Source organism: Culex pipiens, chromosome 2, assembly GCF_016801865.2.
Source record: "Culex pipiens pallens isolate TS chromosome 2, TS_CPP_V2, whole genome shotgun sequence".
NCBI classification, from domain to species: domain Eukaryota; kingdom Metazoa; phylum Arthropoda; class Insecta; order Diptera; family Culicidae; genus Culex; species Culex pipiens.
Genome location: NC_068938.1, coordinates 65,246,895 through 65,268,468, shown reverse-complemented (window position 1 = coordinate 65,268,468; position 21,574 = coordinate 65,246,895). Strand labels below are relative to the sequence as shown.

The following is a 21,574-nucleotide window of genomic DNA, read 5'->3' as shown; positions in this document are numbered from 1 at the left end:
GTTCACCTCAAAGTCCGTGGCTTTTGGGACAGAAAGAATCGGGGGTAGTTGACGACCAGCTTTTTATTTGCTTTAGAAACTACAAAAACCATCCTTCAAAAAATAACAATTGAGCAACTCTCTACGAAATCGGCCGATTTCGACCATTTTTATTTTTTGTATTTTTTGATTTGACTTAGACTTTGTGGGGGCCTTCCCTATGACCAAAAAAGCTATTTTGCGTCATTTTTTTTTTTTTGATTTTTTTTTTTTGAATTAAATATACTTTATTGAATCTTTCTTATAATAATTACATTTGGTTTACATAATAAGTGGTCAGCTGTGGCTCTTCAGCTTTAGTTTGCTTTTCGTGATTTAAACACTGTTCATATTCATAACTTTAAAAGTATATGATTTATCATTTTTGTAACAGTAGGTACAATGAAGAGAAAAAAAAAATAAGAAAACATAACCTAACCTAAAACTAACTTAATCTTACCATAAACTAAACCAATCCTTGAATCAAGGGGTATTCAGATATAGCACATTTTTCCCTGAATTTCAAACATTTTTCTTGAATCTTCTGATCCAACATTTTTACTTCTGCTAATTCATGAACCTCACTTGATCTAGTCCAGCCAGGAACATTCAAAACCATTTTGAGTACCTTGTTTTGGACACGCTGGAGCTTCAATTTATGAGTTCTAGCGCAACACTCCCAAACAGGTACTGCATACTCAATAACGGGGTAAATTATTTGTTTGTAAACTGCTAGCTTATTTTTCAAAGATAACTTTGATTTTCTGTTAATTAAAGGATACAAACACCTGATGAGAATGCTGCACTTGTTCAATATTTTATCTACATGCTGTCGAAACAATAGTTTCGAGTCAAGTATGAGACCTAAATATACAACTTCCTTTGACCAGGGTATTGAAACATCATTCATTTTAATCAAAACATCATCCTTTGGGACAAATCGGGCCGATTTGGAAAGCGGAAAAATGATGGTTTGAGTTTTGGCTGCATTTATCCGAATTTTCCAGTCGCCAAAGTATTCGGAAAGAACGTCAAGACCCTTCTGAAGACGGCCGACTAAATATCTGGTTATTTTACCCTTATAAATAACGGCAGTGTCATCAGCAAAAAGTGACAACACACCATTACCAGGAAGAGTAGGCAAATCAGATGTAAAAATATTGTACAGAAGTGGTCCGAGAATACTTCCTTGGGGAACCCCCGCATCAATGTTGAATAATCCAGAAGCAATCCCATTCAGAAAAATCCTGAACGATCTCTCCGAAAGATAGTGCTGGATAATTTTGATAAGATACATTGGAAAACCGTATAAATACAGTTTATGTATCAAACCATCATGCCAAACATTGTCAAAAGCCTTCTCAACATCCAACAAAGCCATAGCAGTTGATTTAGACTCAAGCTTGTTCTGCTTGATGATTTTAGTTACTCTCGTAAGCTGATGAGCAGTATTATGCCCCTTTCGGAAGCCAAACTGCTCATTCAAAATTATATTATTATCGTTGGTAAAATCCAAAAGCCTTGAATAGATGACCTTCTCAAAGAGTTTGGACAGACTACTCAAAAGACTAATGGGACGATAACTTGTTGGCGATGTTGGATCTTTTTGAGGCTTCAAAATTGGTATGACTTTGCCCAGCTTCCAATTGGTCGGGAAGTAAGCAAGTTGCAAACATTTATTGAAAATATTGGCTAGATGTTGAAAGAACTGATCACTCTGTTTTTTCAACACTAGATTAAAAATGTTATCAAAGCCAGGAGCTTTCATATTTTTCATTTGTTTAACTGCAACTTTGACTTCCTCACCAGAAACATGGGAATCTGCAGGAAATTCAAAGGTAGAGTCATTGATTGTTGAAATACTATTGGCAACTGATGTTTCTTTACGGCTGGTCATGGAAGCGCCAAGATTATGTGAACTAACAAAATGAAGCCCAAGTGCATTTGCCTTTTCCTCGGATGTAATCAAAGGAGAATCCTCAACAATAAGAGGAGGAATAGGCTTTGGTTTGTTTTTAAGAACTTTTGAAAGTTTCCAAAATGGTTTTGAATAATTCCCAAGCTGGCTTACATGTTTTGAAAATTCTTGATTTCTAATATTGTCAAGTCGGTCTTGTATGATTTTGTTCAAATTGTTAACTGAAATCTTTTTGTCATAGTCCCCAGTCCGTTGATATTGTCTCCTATAAACATTCCTAAGTCTAATCAAGTGTTTAGTATCTACGTCAATATCAGTTACCTTAAAATTAACAGGAACCTCCCGAACGTTGGCAGCCTCTGCTTGGTTGATAGCCTGCTGGATCACCTCCAGCGAACGATCAATATCAGCAGAAGTTTCCGGGTGTTGATCATAGTCGATGTTGCTGTCTACCACTTGCTGAAACTGCTGCCAGTCAACGTTGTGGTAATCTTTCCGGGTTGGTTGCCGCTGCGGAGTAACGGAAGCTCCAACCTCCACAACCACCGGATAGTGATCAGAACTCAACTCTTCAAACACCTCAGGATGAGCCACGTTCTCAGCCATATTGGTAATGAAGAAATCGATGATTGAGTGATTCCCAGACCGAGCCACCCTCGTTGGACGATCCGGACTCACAACGTTGTAGAATCCGTTTTGCAGATCGTTGTGCAGAATCACTCCGTTCCGATTCCTCCTGCTGTTGCCCCAAACTTCATGCTTCGCGTTGAGGTCACCAGCGATGATGTACTTTGCGCTCCGCCGTGTCAGCTTCTGGATATCGCCCTTCAGTTTTGCTGCTGAACCATCTCTGGCATTCACCTGACGTGGGCAGTATGCAGCAATGAAGAGTACTGGGCCAACCGAAGTGGGAATTTCCACTCCAACGGCCTCGATGATGTCCAGCTTAAAGTGTGGCAGCCGGCGTGGCTTGAGATCACGATGAACAGCGACAAGCACACCTCCTCCTCCAGACGTGGTCCTGTCGAGCTGCGTCGCAATCTTGTAGTTTTGCAGATAAACTTTTTCACCGGGCTTCAGATGAGTTTCCGTGATGGCAGCTACGTCGATCTCCTTCTCGCGAAGAAAATCCACCAGCTCTAAGTTCTTCCTCCTAATGGAGCAAGCGTTCCAATTCAGCAGCTTGAGGGACCTACGATCCATACTGGATGACGAACGAGGTCAGCACTTCAATCTGCTGGGTCTTGGTTTTGCATCCACGCAGTGCAGCGGACATCTGTTTGAAAATATTGAGGAGTTCGGTTGAGGTGTAAAGATCATTACCATTTTCCTCAACTGCTGGTTCTTGGGTTGGTCTTGGCTCCTGGCTGAAGCCCGGTGGTGGCGGTCTCGGCTCCTGGCTGGAACCCGGCCGTGGATGATTCATCTCAGCTCTCTTCCTGGGATCCAACGGCAACGGTGCCAAGTTCGGGACCTGGCGTCGCAGTTGAAGAGGTGGAAAATTTTGCTCCACCAGGGCAGGAGGAGTTCTACGACGCTGAGGCTGATTCTTCGTCGATGCTTGCTGCCGAATTTTCACGAACTCAGCTCTCTTGGAGCACTTTCGGTCGGTTGACGAATGCTCACCGTTGCAGTTGAGGCACTTCACCAGCGAATCTTGGATGCACTGGGACGTGATGTGCGCATCAGTACCACATTTGGCGCAACGACGCTTCAGGTGGCAGTTCTTACCTCCGTGCCCGAAGCCCAGGCAGTTGAAGCATTGTGTGACGTCACGATGCACTGGTCGGTATCGCTCCCACGACACGATAATGTTGAAAACCGCTCGGATTGCCTTCAGCTCAGGAAGCGTCGTCGATCCCTTAGCCAAATGCAGCAGGTAGAGCTGGTCACGGTACTTGATGTCTTTGTTGCGTCGGCTCATTTTGTGCACGGCCAACACATCCAGTTTCAATTCCTAATTCCTAATTCCTCTACTGGCATGTCGTACAGACCTCTGACGACGATTTTGTACGGCTTATCCATGACGACATCATGGGTAAAGTACTCCGCCTCGTTTTCGGTCAAGAAATCCTTGACCAGTTGATAGTGCTGCCTGGATTGCACCAGCACCTTAAATCCGTCCTGACACAGACGAATGTTGCCTTGGACTTTCCCAGACTTGATGAGTTCAACAAGCCCCGCACGAAAGTCGATCGTTGCTGCTGATTGCCTCACATAAAAAGGAGGCAGTTTCTCCTTTCGCTGTTTCACTTCATTCTCCTTTGCTTCCGCTACCTGGTCCTCGTCAGGCAGTCCAGCAAACTTGTTGTTCTTCAAAAGCTGCTCCTCGTGCGATGAAGAGTTCTCCTCCTCCTCATCCATCGGTACAGTACCGTCGCTCTTTTTCGTCTTTTTGCTGTTCGATGTCACTTCCAAAAGCACCTTCCTTTTGGAAATTCCCGGTTTTTGGCCATCAGTTGAGGCCTCAACCTTCCTTTTGGAAATTCCCACATTTTTGCCTGCTTGAGCCGCAGGTAGGGCAATATTGCCGGCGTTTTGCGCCGGGACGCGACGAGTCATGTTGATTCAGACAACCTTCACCAACGAATGCTCGGATAACAATGATTATTTTGCGTCATTGGTTCACCCATATGGGTAATTCTCCGCCAACTCACACAGCAGTTGCCCCGACCCCTCTTCGATTTGCGTGAAACTTTGTCCTAAGGGGTAACTTTTGTCCCTGATCACGAATCCGAGGTCCGTTTTTTGATATCTCGTGACGGAGGGGCGGTACGACCCCTTCCATTTTTGAACATGCGAAAAAAGAGGTGTTTTTCAATAATTTGCAGCCTGAAACGGTGATGAGATAGAAATTTGGTGTCAAAGGGACTTTTATGTAAAATTAGACGCCCGATTTGATGGAGTGCACAAAATTCTGAAAAAAACGTATTTTTCATAGAAAAAAACACTAAAAAAGTTTTAAAAATTCTCCCATTTTCCGTTACTTGACTGTAAAAAATTTTGGAACATGTCATTTTATGGGAAATTTAATGTACTTTTCGAATCTACATTGTCCCAGAAGGGTCATTTTTTCATTTAGAACAAAATTTTTCATTTTAAAATTTTTTCTAACTTTGCAGGGTTATTTTTTAGAGTGTAACAATGTTCTACAAAGTTGTAGAGCAGACAATTAGAAAAAATTTGATATCTAAACATAAGGGGTTTGCTTATAAACATCACGAGTTATCGCGATTTTACGAAAAAAAGTTTTGAAATAGTTGGTCGTCATCGATCATGGCCATTCATGGTCACCCGCGACAGACACGGACGACGAAACAAAGAAAAACGCAAAAAGTAACTTTTTCAAAACTTTCTATCTCATCACCGTTTCAGGCTGCAAATTGTTGAAAAACACCTATTTTTTCGCATGTTCAAAAATGGAAGGGGTCGTACCGCCCCTCCGTCTCGAGATATCAAAAAACGGACCTCGGATTCGTGATCAGGAACAAAAGTTACCCCTTAGGACAAAGTTTCACGCAAATCGAAGAGGGGTCGGGGCAACTTTTCCCGATTTCGTGTGAGTTGGTAGAGAATTACCCATATAAGTCTCCATACAATCTTGGCTGCTGTCCATACAAAAATGGTATGTAAATATTCAAACAACTGTAACTGTAACTGAGTGAATTTTCTGATCAATTTGGTGTCTTCGGCAAAGTTGTAGGTATTGTTGAGGACTTTTGAGAAAAATAATGGGTACACGAAAAAAAAAATTGCAGATTTTTTCATCAACTTTTTTTTCACTAAAATTCAATTTCCCAAAATACGTATTTTTTGATTTTCGAGATTTTTTGACATGTTTTAGGGGACAAAAATCCGCAACTTTTGAGCCATAGAGAAACATGGTCAAAAAATCTGCCACCGAGATATGAATTTTTGAAAAAAAAACAGTGATTTTTGGAAAAAAATCGATGTTTTATGCAAAAACAAGTTTGACATTATTTTTTAATGCAAAATTGAATTTGCAATCGAAAAGTACTTGACAGATTTTTTTATAAAGGGCTCTGTTTTCAAGATATAGCCACCGAAAGTTTGATTTTAGCGAAATATTTGCAGTTTTTCAATTTTTAAAAATAGTGACCATAAGTGACCATTTCTAAAAAAATTTTTTTTTTCAAAAAGCTCAGAAAATTTGCTATAAAATTGTCTAAGAGACATTGAAAATTGGACCTCGGGTTGCTGAGATAGAGCCGCTTTAAGAAAAAGAAACACGAAAATTTTAGTTTTCTTAATCTCACCAAATAACCCACCATTTTCTGATGTCGATATCTCAGCAACTAATGATCCGATTATCAATGTTAATACATGAAAAATTTGTGAAATTTTCCGATCTTTTCAAAAAAGATCTTTTGAAAATTTTGAAAACAAGACTAACATTTTAAAAGGGCCAAACATTGAATATTACGCCCATTTAAAATGCTAGTCTTGATTTAAAAAAATTTCAAAGTATTTTTTTCGAAAAGACCGAGAAATTTCACGAATTTTTCATGTATTAACATTGATAATCGGACCATTAGTTGCTGAGATATCGTCATTAGAAAATGGTGGGTTGTTTTGGTGAGATTGAGAAAACTTCAAAATCGCTATTTTTTCAAAAAATCATAACTCGGCGGCAGATTTTTTGACCATATTTCTCTATGGCTCAAAAGTTGCGGATTTTTGTTCCCTAAAACATACCAAAAAATTTCGAAAATCAAAAAATACGTATTTTGGGAAATTGAGTTTTAGTGAAAAAAAATTGATTAAAAACTCTGCAAATTTTTTTTTCGTGTACCAATTTTTTTCTCAAAAGTCCTCAACAATACCTACAACTTTGCCGAAGACACCAAATTGATCAGAAAATTCACTCAATAGTTACAGCTGTTTGAATATTTACATACCATTTTTGTATGGAAAGCAGCCAAAATTGTATGGAGACTTATATGGGTGAACCAATGACGCAAAATAGCTTATTTGGTCATAGGGAAGGCCCCCACAAAGTTTGAGCCAAATCAAAAAATACAAATAAAATCTATTCCCGGTTTTGGTAGAGAATTGCTTATTTCTCATTCAAAATCGTACTGAAAATATACTTGGTGGAACGCTCGAGTTTTTGTCCAATTGAGCTCACATTTGAGATTTAGGCTCAGTTCATCCATGCAAATTTGAACCACACTATTGAACATATCAAATCATATTCAAAGTCAGCTTCACTTATTTGAACAACCATCGAGATAAATAAAACCTTCCAATTTGGGCCATCATCAGCAAACGTTATCTAATAAATGACTATTTTCCACCATAGTTTTTCCGCACAAAATCTGGCATCATTTCAATGTCAATGTCAGTTATACAGTTTTTGCGCAAACAAAACGTGACTTTCCGAACGTCAGCTGTGTTACCGGTCGCTGATCCAGGTCAAAAGCGGGCAAAATTTATGAATCCACGATCAATGCGATAAGCCATATTTGCTCTCTACTTCTCTCGTGGATGGCATGCATGGAACGCAAAGCTAGCAGGTCGTGTTTGCTTTGCCAAACAAATCGAGGCTTTTTTTCTGATTTTGAGAGCTCATGCACTTGCATACCAAATGCAGTGTTTAATTTGTTGATTCGATTACAGATTAATGTTTATCTCAGAGAACAATCGAACGCATTTTCGTGACATTGAGCATTTCCACGGAAATATGCAGCAAGATTGATGACAGTTAAATAAAAATTATATGCAAATTCTTGAGAAACTTTGAGAAGAGCTGAAAATCTTTTGAAAAGAGAGTTTCATTATCTCAGAGTTTTAATACGGCCCAAAAATTATGTGTCGTGAGATAAACTGGAATTTCACGCTGTTTTGCATAAAAATCAATAAAGTTTTGTTTACGCATCAAATTTGCATAGTCATAAGCGTATCGTTTAGTTATGCGCCATCACACATTATAATTAAATTAGCTGTAATCTTCCACCCCCACCAACAGCGTTCAAGAGCCAAGGCGCGGCAAACATTGTATCCGCTGTGGTGCCATCAAATTAATTATGCAACCACTTTACCTTTAATTTTCAATCAATTGCTGGTCAACCCCCACCACCACGACGATGACGACGTCCGTGGCCAACCAAAACAAACGCCGCATCGACATTGATTGTTGTGCAACCATTATCATCAACCATCGACGTCCGGTCAATCCACGTGACCACCCCCACTCCCCCTTCGAAACCACGTTGGAAAATGGAAACACCCGAAAAATAATGGCCACCCACATCACGTGGCGGCCACCACCAGTCAGCTGCTCAGAGGACATCCCCCGGAGGAGGACTATTTCTATCGGAACCACAAACTACACGATGTGCGCTTCGGGAACCTGTTCGACGGGGACGTCACCTACAGCTTCATCGGATTCGATACGCCCATTTCGGTAATTAATTACCTCCCATACACCCAATGGTGATGCTATCGGCTAAAATGGCACCGGAGATTGGGCAGAAATTCAGCAAAAAAAAAGCGGATGTTGCACCCAAAAATGTCACTGGGTGGTGTGGAACCTCTGCATGTAACGCTGCACAGATGTACTAACAAGGTTTTGCACGCACCATTAAGCACGTGATAGAGCACACGGTTCTTAATGAACTACTAAAATGAAAATTACAGGCTATATCTTCAATAGTTTGGAGCAAAACTGATCACAATTCTAATTTTTATATTTGTAGTTATCTTTGATAAGGTCCAAAAACAGGTTTGAGTGATCTCCCCATTCAAGCCTTTGGACTCCTAGGTTCAAGCAGAAACTTGCAATAGAGACCACAAAAGACCTGGGGGTCGTTAAAGTAAATGGTTTGATTTGATTTTTGTTGTTTTTTGCAACATAGGTGTCAAACGAAGCGAAATTTGGTATGCTTTTTCACTATTCTAGTATTTTTGGAATTAAATGCTCTCATTTTCATAATTTGCAACATAAGTATCAAACGATTTGAAATTTTGAATTAATTTTCACTGTTTTTGAGTTTTGAAATACAAAAATTATCACAGAATACTGTATTTTTTGAAACTATTCATTTTTTTATTATTTGCAACATGGGTATCGAACGATGCGAAATTTGGAATGCTTTTTCACTTTTATTAGAATTTTTTAATGTAAAATACTAAAATTTTCACAAAATACTGTATTTGTTCGAAAATACTCAAATTTTCATAGTTTGCAAAATATGGGTACAGTGAAACCTCTTTTTACACGGTGCGTTACGCTTTTCTAATTTGTCGATTTCTCTGGAGCGACGCAACATTTTTGCAATGTTTTAAAAGCAATTTGTAGGTTTTCTCCAGATTTACAAAACGCTTTTTGAAGTTTGCAAACATATTGTATGGTTGAGGAGAAATCTAAGAAATAAAAAGCGTTACGCGGTGGCGAGAGGTTTCTCTGTATAAAAAAAGGTATCTGGTGTAAATTTTGGTATTTCATTCCAAAAAAACACTTAAACAGTAAAAATTCATGCAAAATGTCAAATCCCGTATTGCAAATTATGAAAATTTGAGTACTATAAAAAATACGATATTTTGTGAAAATTTAAGTATTTCATTCAAAAAACTCTGCAACAATAAAAATGCATATCAATTTTCGCTTCGTTGCAAATTATAAAAAAAAAATCAGTGTTTTCGGAAAAATAGGTATTTTGTGAAAATTTCAGTATTTCACTCAAAAATCTCTAAAACAGGGAAACTGCATAACAATTTCCGCTTCGTATGATACCCATGTTGCAAATCATGAAAATTTGAGTATTTTCGAAAAATACGATATTTTGTGAAAATTTTGGTATTTTCGGAAAGATACGGTGATTTGTGAAAAAAGAGCATTTAATTCCAAAAATAATAGAATAGTAAAAAGCATACCAAATTTCACTTCGGTTGATACCGTAAACTGGGGTGACTTTGATAGCCCGAGGTGACATTGATAGAAATTTGATTTTGCCATTAATTTTGATACATCCAATGTAACAGTCACATTTTTGCATATATGTTCGATAATAAGCTACCCCTTAATGCTTTCATACTCAAAATTCTCAAAAATTTTTAGATATTAATTTGACGGGCATATGAAAAACCTATCAAAGTCACCCCGGGCTATCAAAGTCACCCCAGTTTACGGTACCCATATTGCAAATTCTGTAAATTTGGGTACTTTCAACTTATGTAAATTTGAGTACTTTCAAAAAGAACAAATATTTTCTGTTTTTTTTAGTATTTACGCTTTGAAACTTACTGCATTATCAAAAATTATATTCTAAGCGAATGCATTAAAAAGTTAGCAGGACGTCCGTTATCGACGATAATATTATCTCCGTTAGAAACATTGAAATAACGATCACGATAGAAAATAGAATAGACGAATAATATTATCGACGATAATTCTATCGATTAATAACCTTGGCATCAACGAAAAAATGTTTTTGCGCAAATTTACCTTCAGAAATTTGGAATTTCACAAAATTCTAAATGTTTAAAGGAACTTTTAAACCCATGCCTAACATCAATTATCAACGCAGGAAACTGTTTTCAAAATATTTTCAGTTGAAAATTTTAATGGAAGCATAAGTCTGTTATATTTTTGAAAAAAGAAACATATTTTTTGCCCCCTGATTTTTTTTCAGCATTTCAAAAATATTTTTTCACAGAGATGCCATACTAAACGGTAGCGCAAAAGGTGCCCTTTCAAAAAAAGTAGGTATTTTGGGAATTCATGCGTAACTTGTATTAACGAACTAATGCTGCAAAATAGACTCTATGATCATAGGAAAAGCCCCTACTTTTTGAAAAAAAAAACTGAAAATGTTTACATATCTACGTATTTTTGAAAAAGTACTCAAATTTTTTTTTTGCAATATTGGTATCAAATGCCTGGGATTTTTTTCATACTTTTCAAATGTAATAACAAATTTTTTTGAAAATACTCAACATTTTCATAAAACAACGTATTTTCGAAAAAAAACTCAAATTTTCAGTTTTTTGCAATATGGGTATCAAATGATCGGGACTTTTTCATACATTTGGAATGAGATAACAACATTTTTTGAAAATACTCACAAAAAATCTCAAAACTACGTATTTTCGAAAAAAAATGCTAAAAATTTCAGTTTTTCACAATAAGGGTATCAGATGATCGGATTTTTTCATATATTTTAACAACCTTTTTTTAAACTTCTCAAAATTTTCACCAAACTACGTATTTAAAAAAACACTCAAAATTTCAGTTGGCTAACAAATGAACGGAATTTTTCAAACATTTCAAATGTAATAAACTATGAAACATTGAAATTTGGAGTATTTTTTAGAAAATACGCAGTTTTGCAAAAGAAATGAGTCTATTCAAAAAAAAATATATGTTATATATTGTAAGAACTGAAACTTTGAGCATTTTTTCGAAAATACGTAGTTTTGTGAAAAAGTTGAGTATTTTCAAAAAAAATGTGTAACAACTTTTGAATTATATGAAATAATCCCGATCGATTGATATCAATATTATAAAAACTGAAACTTAGAGTGTTTTTTTTTCAAAAATGTGTAGTTTTGTGAAAATTTTGAGAATTTTCAAAAAAATGATACTTTATTCGAAATGTTTAAAAAAAACCCCATTCATTTTATTCCCATATTGAAAAAAACTGAAACTTTGTTTTTTTTTTCGAAAATATGAGTTTTTGTGAAATTATTTAGTATTTTCAAAAAATATTTTTATTAAATTCGAAATGTATAATAATGATTAGTTGATACCCATTGTGAAAAATTTAATTTTGAGTATTTTTTCAATAATACGTATTTTTGTGAAAAATGTGAGTATTTTCAAAAATGTGTATTGAAGCTTTGGAAATGTATGAAAAATAGCAATCATTTGATACCCATATTGTAAAAAAACTAAAATTTTGAGTATTTTTTTTCAAAAATACGTAGTTTTGTGAAAATTTTCAGAATTTTCAAAAAAAAAATGTATGACATTCGAAATGTATGACAAAAATTCGATCATTTGATACCCATATTGCAATAACAATAATTTTGAGTATTTTTTCGAGAATCATTGCATTTTCAAAATACAGGAAAAATACGTATTTTTGTGAAAGTTTTCATGTAATTATAAGTGCAATCGATAGCTTGTATGATTTTTTATACCGGGGCAGTGCAAAACCGGGGCATGACTGTATACATAATTATTTCTTCTTTCTTTACCTAATTCTACATGTTTCCAATTCTAACCTAATTGGAGTATCGCACACGACGAAGTACACTTCCCTTTGGACAGCTATGCATAAAGCTTTCTCACAAAACGGTTGAGTGGCCCCAAAACAAACCAAAGCACCGCGTTGTCCACTGTAGCTACCTAGTCCGGAACTCCTGCACGGCTTCAACATGACTAACCCGACCTCCACACTATTAGAACAGTGCCACAACACTCATCATTTGTCCCCAACTTTGTCTTTTCCCGTTTCTCCCCCCACAATGCCACGACTAATCGGTCCCAAAACGAACAGGTGTTCTATCACAGCCCGTACGAGATGATGAACATCGCGCGGTACCAGCCGTACTCGAAGGAAGCGTACGAATTTGAAGCATATTCCATCGAAATTGTCACGGGCGCGGACTTCCAGGAGTGAGTATGCAATCTACAATACTGTACATCTACTGCTGCATCAGAGTTTGACGACTATACGACGGAAGGGTGTCCTCCAAGCGCAAAATGCCGCTAATTGGAGTGGCAATTCTGCTTGTTCAGAGTGTCGTATCGCAATTTATACTAGTGTTTTGAGCTTTCATCGAACTCTATCACTGCGGAAGGATGCTCGATTTGTGCAATTGACGATTGAATGCGTTTAATATTGAAAACAATGAAAACGATTCGAATTCAGTTCTTAAATTAAACAAAAAATTAAAAAACATTAAATGCCAAACAGATGCACAATTTTCCCAACAAAAAAAAACACAAACACTTTTTAAGCACATTAACTTAAGCATACTTTCGTCAGCCGCAATGCTTCCCAAATCTGCAAATATTTACGAAAACTCAACGCTGCATCTCACCACCCCGGCGGCTCAGAATCTACACCACGCGAAAAGCTCTTCAAGTGAAGCCCACTCACTCCTTCGTCCGTCGTCGAGCGCACGGATTTTGTTTATTTCTCGCACATAAACTTTTGTGGTCATATTAAATTAAACCGCTCGTAACTTCAGTCTTGCATTACAAGCACTCTCCCAGCAGTCCCACGTCGTTGGTGGCGGCATGCGCCGTTCTATGAAGCTGACTTTTTCCCACCCCCAGAGTTGAGCAGTGGAGCATCGGGCTGAGGGTGGATTAAGCTGCACTTGGGCTTCATAGGGACTTTCATAAGTTAAGCTCAAAAATTTTGATGTGGGGTAAGAAGAGCAACATGGTTGAGGTTTTAAAAATAGTTTTAAATTTATAAATGCCTTTAAATTACCCTGCAATACTTCTACATAAATTGATTCTAATGTTTTTTTTAACTGCAATAGGTTGCGTTTATTTTAGAGGTGCACACAAAAAAATATTATTGTAATGACAAAAGTAACTTACTTATGATCTAAAAAGTTGCTAAAATTAGCTTGCGGGAAATTTTTTTCTTGTTTTAAGAATGAATACTTTTGCTGGTACAGTTTTTGAATATCTCTTTGCTAATGATTTAAAAGTCTTACTCTCAACTTTTAATACGACTACACTCAACCCCCAGTGGTTGGTCACTTTTTCGTTTGACACTTTTTTAGTTTTTATCTCGTTGGTTGGTCAAAGTCAAACTAAAAAGGGACGAACTGTCACTTTTTACACGGCGCTCACGTACACTATCAAAACAAACGTTTGATAGTGTGTGTGAACTCCGTGTAAAAGGGGTGTCAAACTAAAAAGCGGCCTCGTTCGTTTGACAACAGTTCGTGTCAAACCATCGGGGTTTGAGTGTAAAATCATGCCAAATTAGTCAAAATTGTCCCACGATTTAATTTTCAAGTTTTTAAGAATAAAAAACGGCAGGTTAAAGAGTGGCTGTATCCCAAAAATTTTAAAGGTGATTTGGCAATCTTCTTTTGGAGATCTATTGCAATTTTCTTAAATTTAGCCAACCTCTTTGGCCGAATGGTTACGGGTTTCGCCTCTTAAGCGGAAAGTCACGGGTTCTGCTCAGGGTGGCAGCCTTAGTTTTAAGTTCAGAGATAGCAGCAACCGCACGAGTATAAAACGGTTGCTCCACGTGCTCTGATGGATTTTAATGAACATTATTTTAAATGCCAATAGTTTGTAAATTGACCCAATCTCATCCCTTAGAGGGGGTGACATCGGATCAATGAAACTAAAAAAATGCTCAAATACAACGATATGGTAAAAACAAGTCATCCAACAGTGTTTCTTGTTCGAGGAAATCGTATTGACATGCTACAATATTTGAAGTAGAGATTTTCAAACTTTTGGTAGTTTTCGAGCAAATATTAGACAAAAATATTAGAAAAATGATTTCCAAGAGGTCCTTTTTGGCCAAAAATGTACCTCAACTTTAGACAGCAGCCAAAATAACAGGATTTGTTCTAGGAACGAGATTTTTCCAGCGAAGTCATCTGATGTCTCCTCACAACCCTTTTAACAGAATTTAGCTTCATTGAAAAGAACCTGAGAAATGGTAAAATCCGTAAGAAATGGTAAAATCCGTAAAAAAATCACTTTGATCCAATTCCCCCCAGACCCAATGTCACATAGTATAGTATTTAAATGGTTAAATAGATTAAATAAGAGATGATAAATCGGAAAACTTTGCTTCATGGTTTAAAAAATGTAATATATGCAAGATATGCAAAATATGCAAAAAATATTGACCCAAAATTGACACAGTTACTTATTTTTGCCTAATTTTCAAAATAATTAAAATTGTGAAAAGCATTTTGAAGAATAATAGAGGTCACCATCAGAAAAGTTGATATTGAAAAATAAAACTAGAATCTTTTGTCGAAGGCACTTAATCGAATACAGATTATCGGACATTATTTTGAAACCATGTTTGAATGGAAAGCTGAAAATGTTTGTAAATTACTGAGACTAAAGAAACAAATCATGCAAGATTTCTTCTTTGAACACACATATGAAAAAACCGAAAAAACAGACCCCAATCATATTTTAACAATTCTGGATTTTTTTTATTTTTTTTTTTTTTTTTGGAAAAGGTCCAATCTGGAGATTTTTTTAAAAAAGGACCAATAAACCAAATTTTCAGTTTTTGCTTTTTGGGTGTTTTTTAATACCCCTGACTCAAGGCGGTTCTTAAAACACCCAAAAAGGAAAAACTGGAAATTTGGTTTATTGGACCTTTTAAAAAAAACTCCAGCAATAAACATTTTTTTCAATTTCCGTTTTATTGCATTTCTTGGATCCACTTTAAGCGTAGATTGTGCCATAAAAATGAAAATTTTCTCAAATGTCACCTTAAAGTAGTTACCCAAACTTTGAGTAAAAGACCAGTGTTAGTTTGGGTTCGATTGTTGTTGGGTCCATTGCTCGAGTAAAAGACCGATAAGCTTTTGTTTTGATTTGTTTTTTCGGTCCTTTTCTCAATCTGTGCTTTTATTTAACTGTATTCGATGAACAACTAAGAAGAATGGCGGACGATTTTTTAGGCTTTCAATTATTGCTGGGTAAATATATTCGTAATTAATTAAGGATAAATCTAAACATTTTACAAATAGATGCTGCTAATCTCATCCTTGGTGATGAAAAAAACGAGAACGAGTCGTACCGAGATTCCTCTTTCATACGAAGCAAACCCTTGAAACATTCAACTTTCCAACCATTTTGATGGTAAAATATATAGAGAAACCTATTATTTTCTTTGTTAACAAAATAGTAGTTTATGCAACAAGTTGCAAAAAGAAGATTTTTTCAGCACGAGTCGTACATTTATCCAACGAGGTTCACCGAGTTGGATAAATACGAAAAGTGCTGAAAAAATCAAGTTTTGCAACGAGTTCCATACAACATTTTTTGCAATTCCGAAAAACACCCATTGAGTGAAATTTTAAGTCAAATTTTCATGTATTTTGTTAAAAAATCGTTTAAATCAAAAAAATGTTGAAAAGTGTTACTTTTCAAAACAAGTGCTGAAAAGTTCAACTTTTCAGCACCCATTTCAGTGCTGAAAAGTAGAACTTTTCAGCATTTATTTTGAAAAGTGTTGCTATTCGATTCTGTTATTTTTGGTACAAAAAAGTAGGCTGTTTCGTCGTTCAAGAATGACAGGAAAAGTAAGTAGTTTCACGACGGAATTGCAAAAAATGTATTTCAGAATCATATTATAAAGTAGCGAAGTTGGACGCTTCTAATTTTAGTGAAGGGAATTCTGACTGTTTTTTTGCTCTATATATTCCGGAAAACCACTTGTCTTACCATGACTCGTATCGCGAGATGCGGTTCCAGAAGGTCGCCAGTCGTGCCACGAAGTGCGGCCTCGCTCGCCACCTTGTCCATCAGTATTTTCTCAACCTTATCACGACAAGTACCGCGAGGTGCGGCTCCGATCGTCGTCAGCGACGCCGCCACTAGTTCCGGAAGGTCGCCAACCGTGCCGCGAAATGCCAACCCGATCACCAGCAGTTTTTCCTCCTCCAACAAATCCGGAAGCCCACCTGTCTTACCATGACACGTATCGCGAGATGCGGTTTCGATCACTAGCAGTGACGCCGCCGTCAATTATTGTTTGGGATAAACTAGAAAAAACTGTTAATTCTAAAATCGTATCGTACATTAGAGTGATGTTGGTGAGTCTAAAATGATCCGAAAAATATTTTACATATAAGCACAACTCAATAATTTTTTTTTCATATTTTATATTATATTTTAATCAATTAAAGTTGAAATCCCGAAAATGAATTTACAATTGCGAAAAATTAAGCCGAGTTTCATACTTGAAGAGGCTATTTTAAACAACTCGTGCCAAGATACAGGTTTTCTAACATCCATTTTGTACGAGCACCCGCAAAAATTAAAAAAAAATTAATACATGGAAAAATCAACAAAGCTTCAGCTAAAAAACCGAATCCCTTACATTATCTTCCAAAAGTGTTGAAGTCCCATTTCACCCCAGTAGGGCACATAAAGCTCTGTTTGTATTATCTATACTGCCCCTGGGCTCATAAATGTCCCATCGTTTTTAAGTTAATGATGCAGTTCGGTTCAAAATCGTGTGCTCTTTCAGAAAAGCCTGCAACATCCAGTACTTTGTTCTAGAAATCTCAGCTTGCTGTTTTTGCATATGGGACCTTAATGCGAACATGGGCAGTATGGGTATGTCTACTGCTAGGATTGCTCTCGTACCCTTTGACTCCAAAGTCAGCGCCCTAGAGGGCCAAAAGGCACCCGCCGTACGTTCTCTGAGCTGCCTTCAACCCATCATCAGCTGCCGCCAACCGACGTTGACTGACTGCACGCTGAAAAGCGCCATCCGCGCGCGCTCCACGGTTTTGGTGGTACAGGGCAAACGCTCAACCGCACTCACTGGCAGCAAATGTTGTGGGAGGCGAAAAAAAAACTGCGGAGAAAGTGTGCAATTAGCGCGTTCATTGTGTACCGTACCCCTTAGAATTGAGCAGACGACTAGACGACGAGGACTCGCGAAAAATGAAAACTCACAGAGCATAATTCAACCCTTTTCAAGGGCTCAAGTGGGTGAGTGTGTTTGCGAAAAGAAAACGTTGAGTTCGTAAAGGGTTGCTCGCTGCTGCACGTGCAAGGGAAGGATGAAAAAGCTAAGGCGAAGAATAAAAGCCAACAAGATTTTATTCATAATTCAGTCAGCCGGAGCACGCCCAACCCACCGTCACACATAATTTCTCTGGATGTAATAAGCTGCATGCCGTCTGTCGTGAATATCATTTTCATGTAATGAAGTTAGGGATGAGTTTTGGGTGAATAAAAAAGATGCTTTGAATGAATTGGGACGTCAAGAACGTGCATTGAGGGTGGGATTTTTTCGACACACGATGATGCAATTCATAAAGAAAGGTTAACGAGCGATAAATTAAAATTTCTCATTATATTAGGGTCCTTTACAATTGCATGAACTTCTCAATCTTGGTGATAAGCAGTAATGGAATAATTTCAATATTTGAATTTGCACTAAAATTTAATGTCGACTTAGACATCTGTAGGAAGTCCAATTATTAAAGAGCATGATAAAAATTCAGAATTTATTGCCACTATCAAATAGTGACCTGTTTTAACCCATCTGCCACTGCCACAGATTTTGTTCATCGTCAGAAAATATGTTGAATGTAATTGGAAAAAATATTTAAACCAATTTAATGATTAATTTTAAATGTTTAAATAACATTAAAATCATTTTTTTCATCATTACAAAAAAACTGTTGGTTAGGCAACTTTCCGATAGCTTTGTAGTATTGTAGTCTATGGTTTTAAGTGCAAGGTGTTTTTGTCGGTTAAATTAACCTTTTTTTACAAAAAAAAAAAAACAATTTTACATAAAAATAACTGTAGTCAAAAAGTATTTTTTGGATGAGATTTATATTGTTCAAATCTTATAACTCGGCGGCTATAGGTTAGGTCGTTTATTTCTATGGCTCATAATTTTTTATCAAATTATCAAAAAACAAAAAATACGAATTTTAGAAAATCAATTGAAAACAACATTATAAAAAAATACTTACAACTTTGCCAAAGACACTAAATCCAAAATTGTATGAAGACTTGTATGGGTGAACCAATGACACAAAATAACTTTTTCAATCATTGAAAAGGTTCCACAAAGTTTTAGCCAAATATAAAAACTTTTGGCGAACAGTAAATTGATTCCACTCTGACAGTTCAAAATTGAGGCCGTTTTGCGAAACACTATTCAGCACCCAGGTAAAACGGAAAAAATCGTTTTGCACGTTTATAGTGCAAATACTCATGAATAAATTCCTCCGTGGTTCTTAAATACATGAACACAATTCACGATTACGGAAATTGTTTTTTTTTCTTTGTAGAGCACGACCGTTTAAGGCTGTTTATTAGATATTGAATAAATAAGTTCGGTGTCCAAATAAAAATAAAATAGCCCCCCCCCCCCCTCCCTTCTCGTGGACAATTTCCATACAAAGAAAATCTTTTTTGTATGGAGCGTGGACAATCTAACATAAAAAAAAACCTAAATGAGTCAAGAAATCAGGGAGCAACACTATATTTTATCATGGACTTCAAAATTCAAAGAATAACGAATTGAAAACTATTCAATATATATTTCTCTACACTGTTTAAATCTTTTTGTTTTTGAAATAACTTTAAAATATATTATACAATATTTGAGTAACGGTGCACAACAATTCAAAACTGTGTTTTTTTTTTTTTTTTGTAAAGAAGATTTGCATCCAAATGTCGCTTCAAATTTTTTTTTTGCATTTTTGTGTTAAGAAAATCAAGCAATAAGAAACCTGCAACGACTAATTCAATTTGAATATTTTGAAAAGTTAATGACATCAGGCTATTTAATTTAATTTTAAACAAATCAAAAGAAAAAGAAATCAACACAATTTTTTGAAAGTTATTTTGTATTTCTTTCGTTGAATAATTTTTTTTTGTTTTTTTTTTTTTTTTGGAGGGTGATTTAGCCGCACATCATTGATGTCGAAACCTCTAAACTGGGCCCTCGTCCTGTCACGTCCATCATTAGTCCTGTCGTACATTACAACTAGAACCAGATCTGCCAATGAATTAGTACACTTCGACCAAATAAACACTGACGCTGTATGCATCTGACTCTAGAATAAATGCACAGTTGTGTGTTATTCATAAATCCAAAATGTTCAATTATTTATATAAGTTCAAATATTCATTTGCGGATAACTACCTAACTTGAATTGAATACAAGATTTAAAGTAACCTATCCGAAAGCTACTCTTATCTCAAATCTCCGTCATTCTAATTAATAGCCTAAAAATCTAGATCGTTTCTTTTGGACTGTCTGCCTTTTTAACAAAAACAAAATAGATTAACAGTTCATATTTTACAAGTCGTTAATTGAAAAAGAGGCGACCATTTGATCGTCAGAATTCCAGTAGATCCTCGATTCGCAACAATGATCGATACAATCATAATCCGACAACCGTTAGTTCAACAGATCAACGAATTTAATCCGATATCATTTCACTATTGATTGATCGAGAAATTTTGACAAATCAGAATGATAGAATTCACTATTCCTAATTTTATGCCTAAATAACTAAAGTATAAAAAGTTGATATTAAAATCTTAAATTCTACAAAAACTAAATTTTATAAAACCCGCATCCTAACCTGACACCCACATTAAATCAAACTTAGTATAGACTTTTTGAAATTTAGAAATTTTCTGACGAATTATGTGTCTTCATCTATGTTACAATTGAAAAAAAAACCTTCTTTCCGGAAGACGTTGCATAAAAATAATTTCAAAAATTGTTCTAATAATTCATTCCAGTGACACCTCAGTCTCGCAACGTGCCTGTCGCTTCAGCTTCGAGTCCAACCTGACCCATTACGGAATCTACACCAAAGGAATCTGCCTCCAGGAATGTCGACTCAAGATGGCCTACCAGCACTGCGGCTGCATTCCACACTTCTACCCCAACAACAGTATAAGTATCACCTGTCGAGACAACAAATTCGACTCTTGTCCTGATCATCTACCTGAATAAATAATGTCCTTTGCTTGTCTGCTAACTTTTACTTCCCTCTTTTCCTCCTTCAGTACCCCACCCGAAGCCGGTCTGCGATTACAAAACACTGCGGGCATGCTTTCCCAAGCACGAGGAGCTTTTCCTGGAGTTTCGCGAGAACGCCAAGTCGGTCAACTGTTACTGTGAGCAAAACTGCGTCGACTCCAAGGTGGTTATCGAGAAGATGCAGGTTCGTTGCTCCTCCTGTCTTGAAGTCCGAATTCGCATTTAACCTGACACCGCAATTAGTTTCGATAAAGATTTATTATTTTGATCAAAGTCGGCCGAAGCGGCCACGTGGAATCGCCGAATTGTGGACGACGACGACGACGACTCGCTAACAAGCTTCATTACTGTTGTTTTTTCATCGTGGCGTTTTATTTTTCATGTCGGCATTTTGTTTCCGGCTGATGTTTTGAGCCACAGTTTCGCCGGAACTGATTGATGGTCCCAGTTTGAGCCTGACGAATCGTTTGTAAGGTGACGCTTTTGTTATTGAACGATATTTTTGGGCAATTTGTTCCAATTTCGCAGAACGGCGGTTCGGAACATGATGTGGGCAAACTGAATCCGAAAAACAAATTAAGGTAAATTTGTAACTTTTTTTGTAGTGTTTTATTTAAATATACGGAGATTAAAATTTCCTAAGATTATGTTTTAAACATATTATTAATCCGCTTAAATATACTAAAAATACATTACCTCACACATACTTAACACCATTAAAATTTGATTTAGCCATTCCTTCACTTATCACGCCTGAAGCATAAAAAGGCTGTCAAAAAACCTGTATCGCACGTGTCACGAAAAAAAAAGAGCTACACTCTCAAAGCCCCCCGTGAAAGAAGAATTATGTGAAATTGATAACAATGCCATTTATCGTCAAGTGCGTGAAAGGGGAGTGGAGAAG

General features: G+C 36.6%; 1 protein-coding gene across 3 annotated transcripts in view; it reads left to right on the top strand.

Annotated features, from left to right (window-relative positions):
• Window positions 1–21,574, top strand: part of LOC120418426 (uncharacterized) — a 34,109-nt gene that overhangs the window by 7,282 nt on the left and 5,253 nt on the right. For all 3 annotated transcript variants that reach the window (XM_052708123.1, XM_039580804.2, XM_052708122.1), the window contains exons 4-7: window positions 8,231–8,363; window positions 12,460–12,578; window positions 20,427–20,581; window positions 20,697–20,854. In XM_052708123.1, the coding sequence (XP_052564083.1) occupies window positions 8,231–8,363; window positions 12,460–12,578; window positions 20,427–20,581; window positions 20,697–20,854 (565 nt within the window). The remainder of the gene's footprint in view (window positions 1–8,230; window positions 8,364–12,459; window positions 12,579–20,426; window positions 20,582–20,696; window positions 20,855–21,574) is intronic.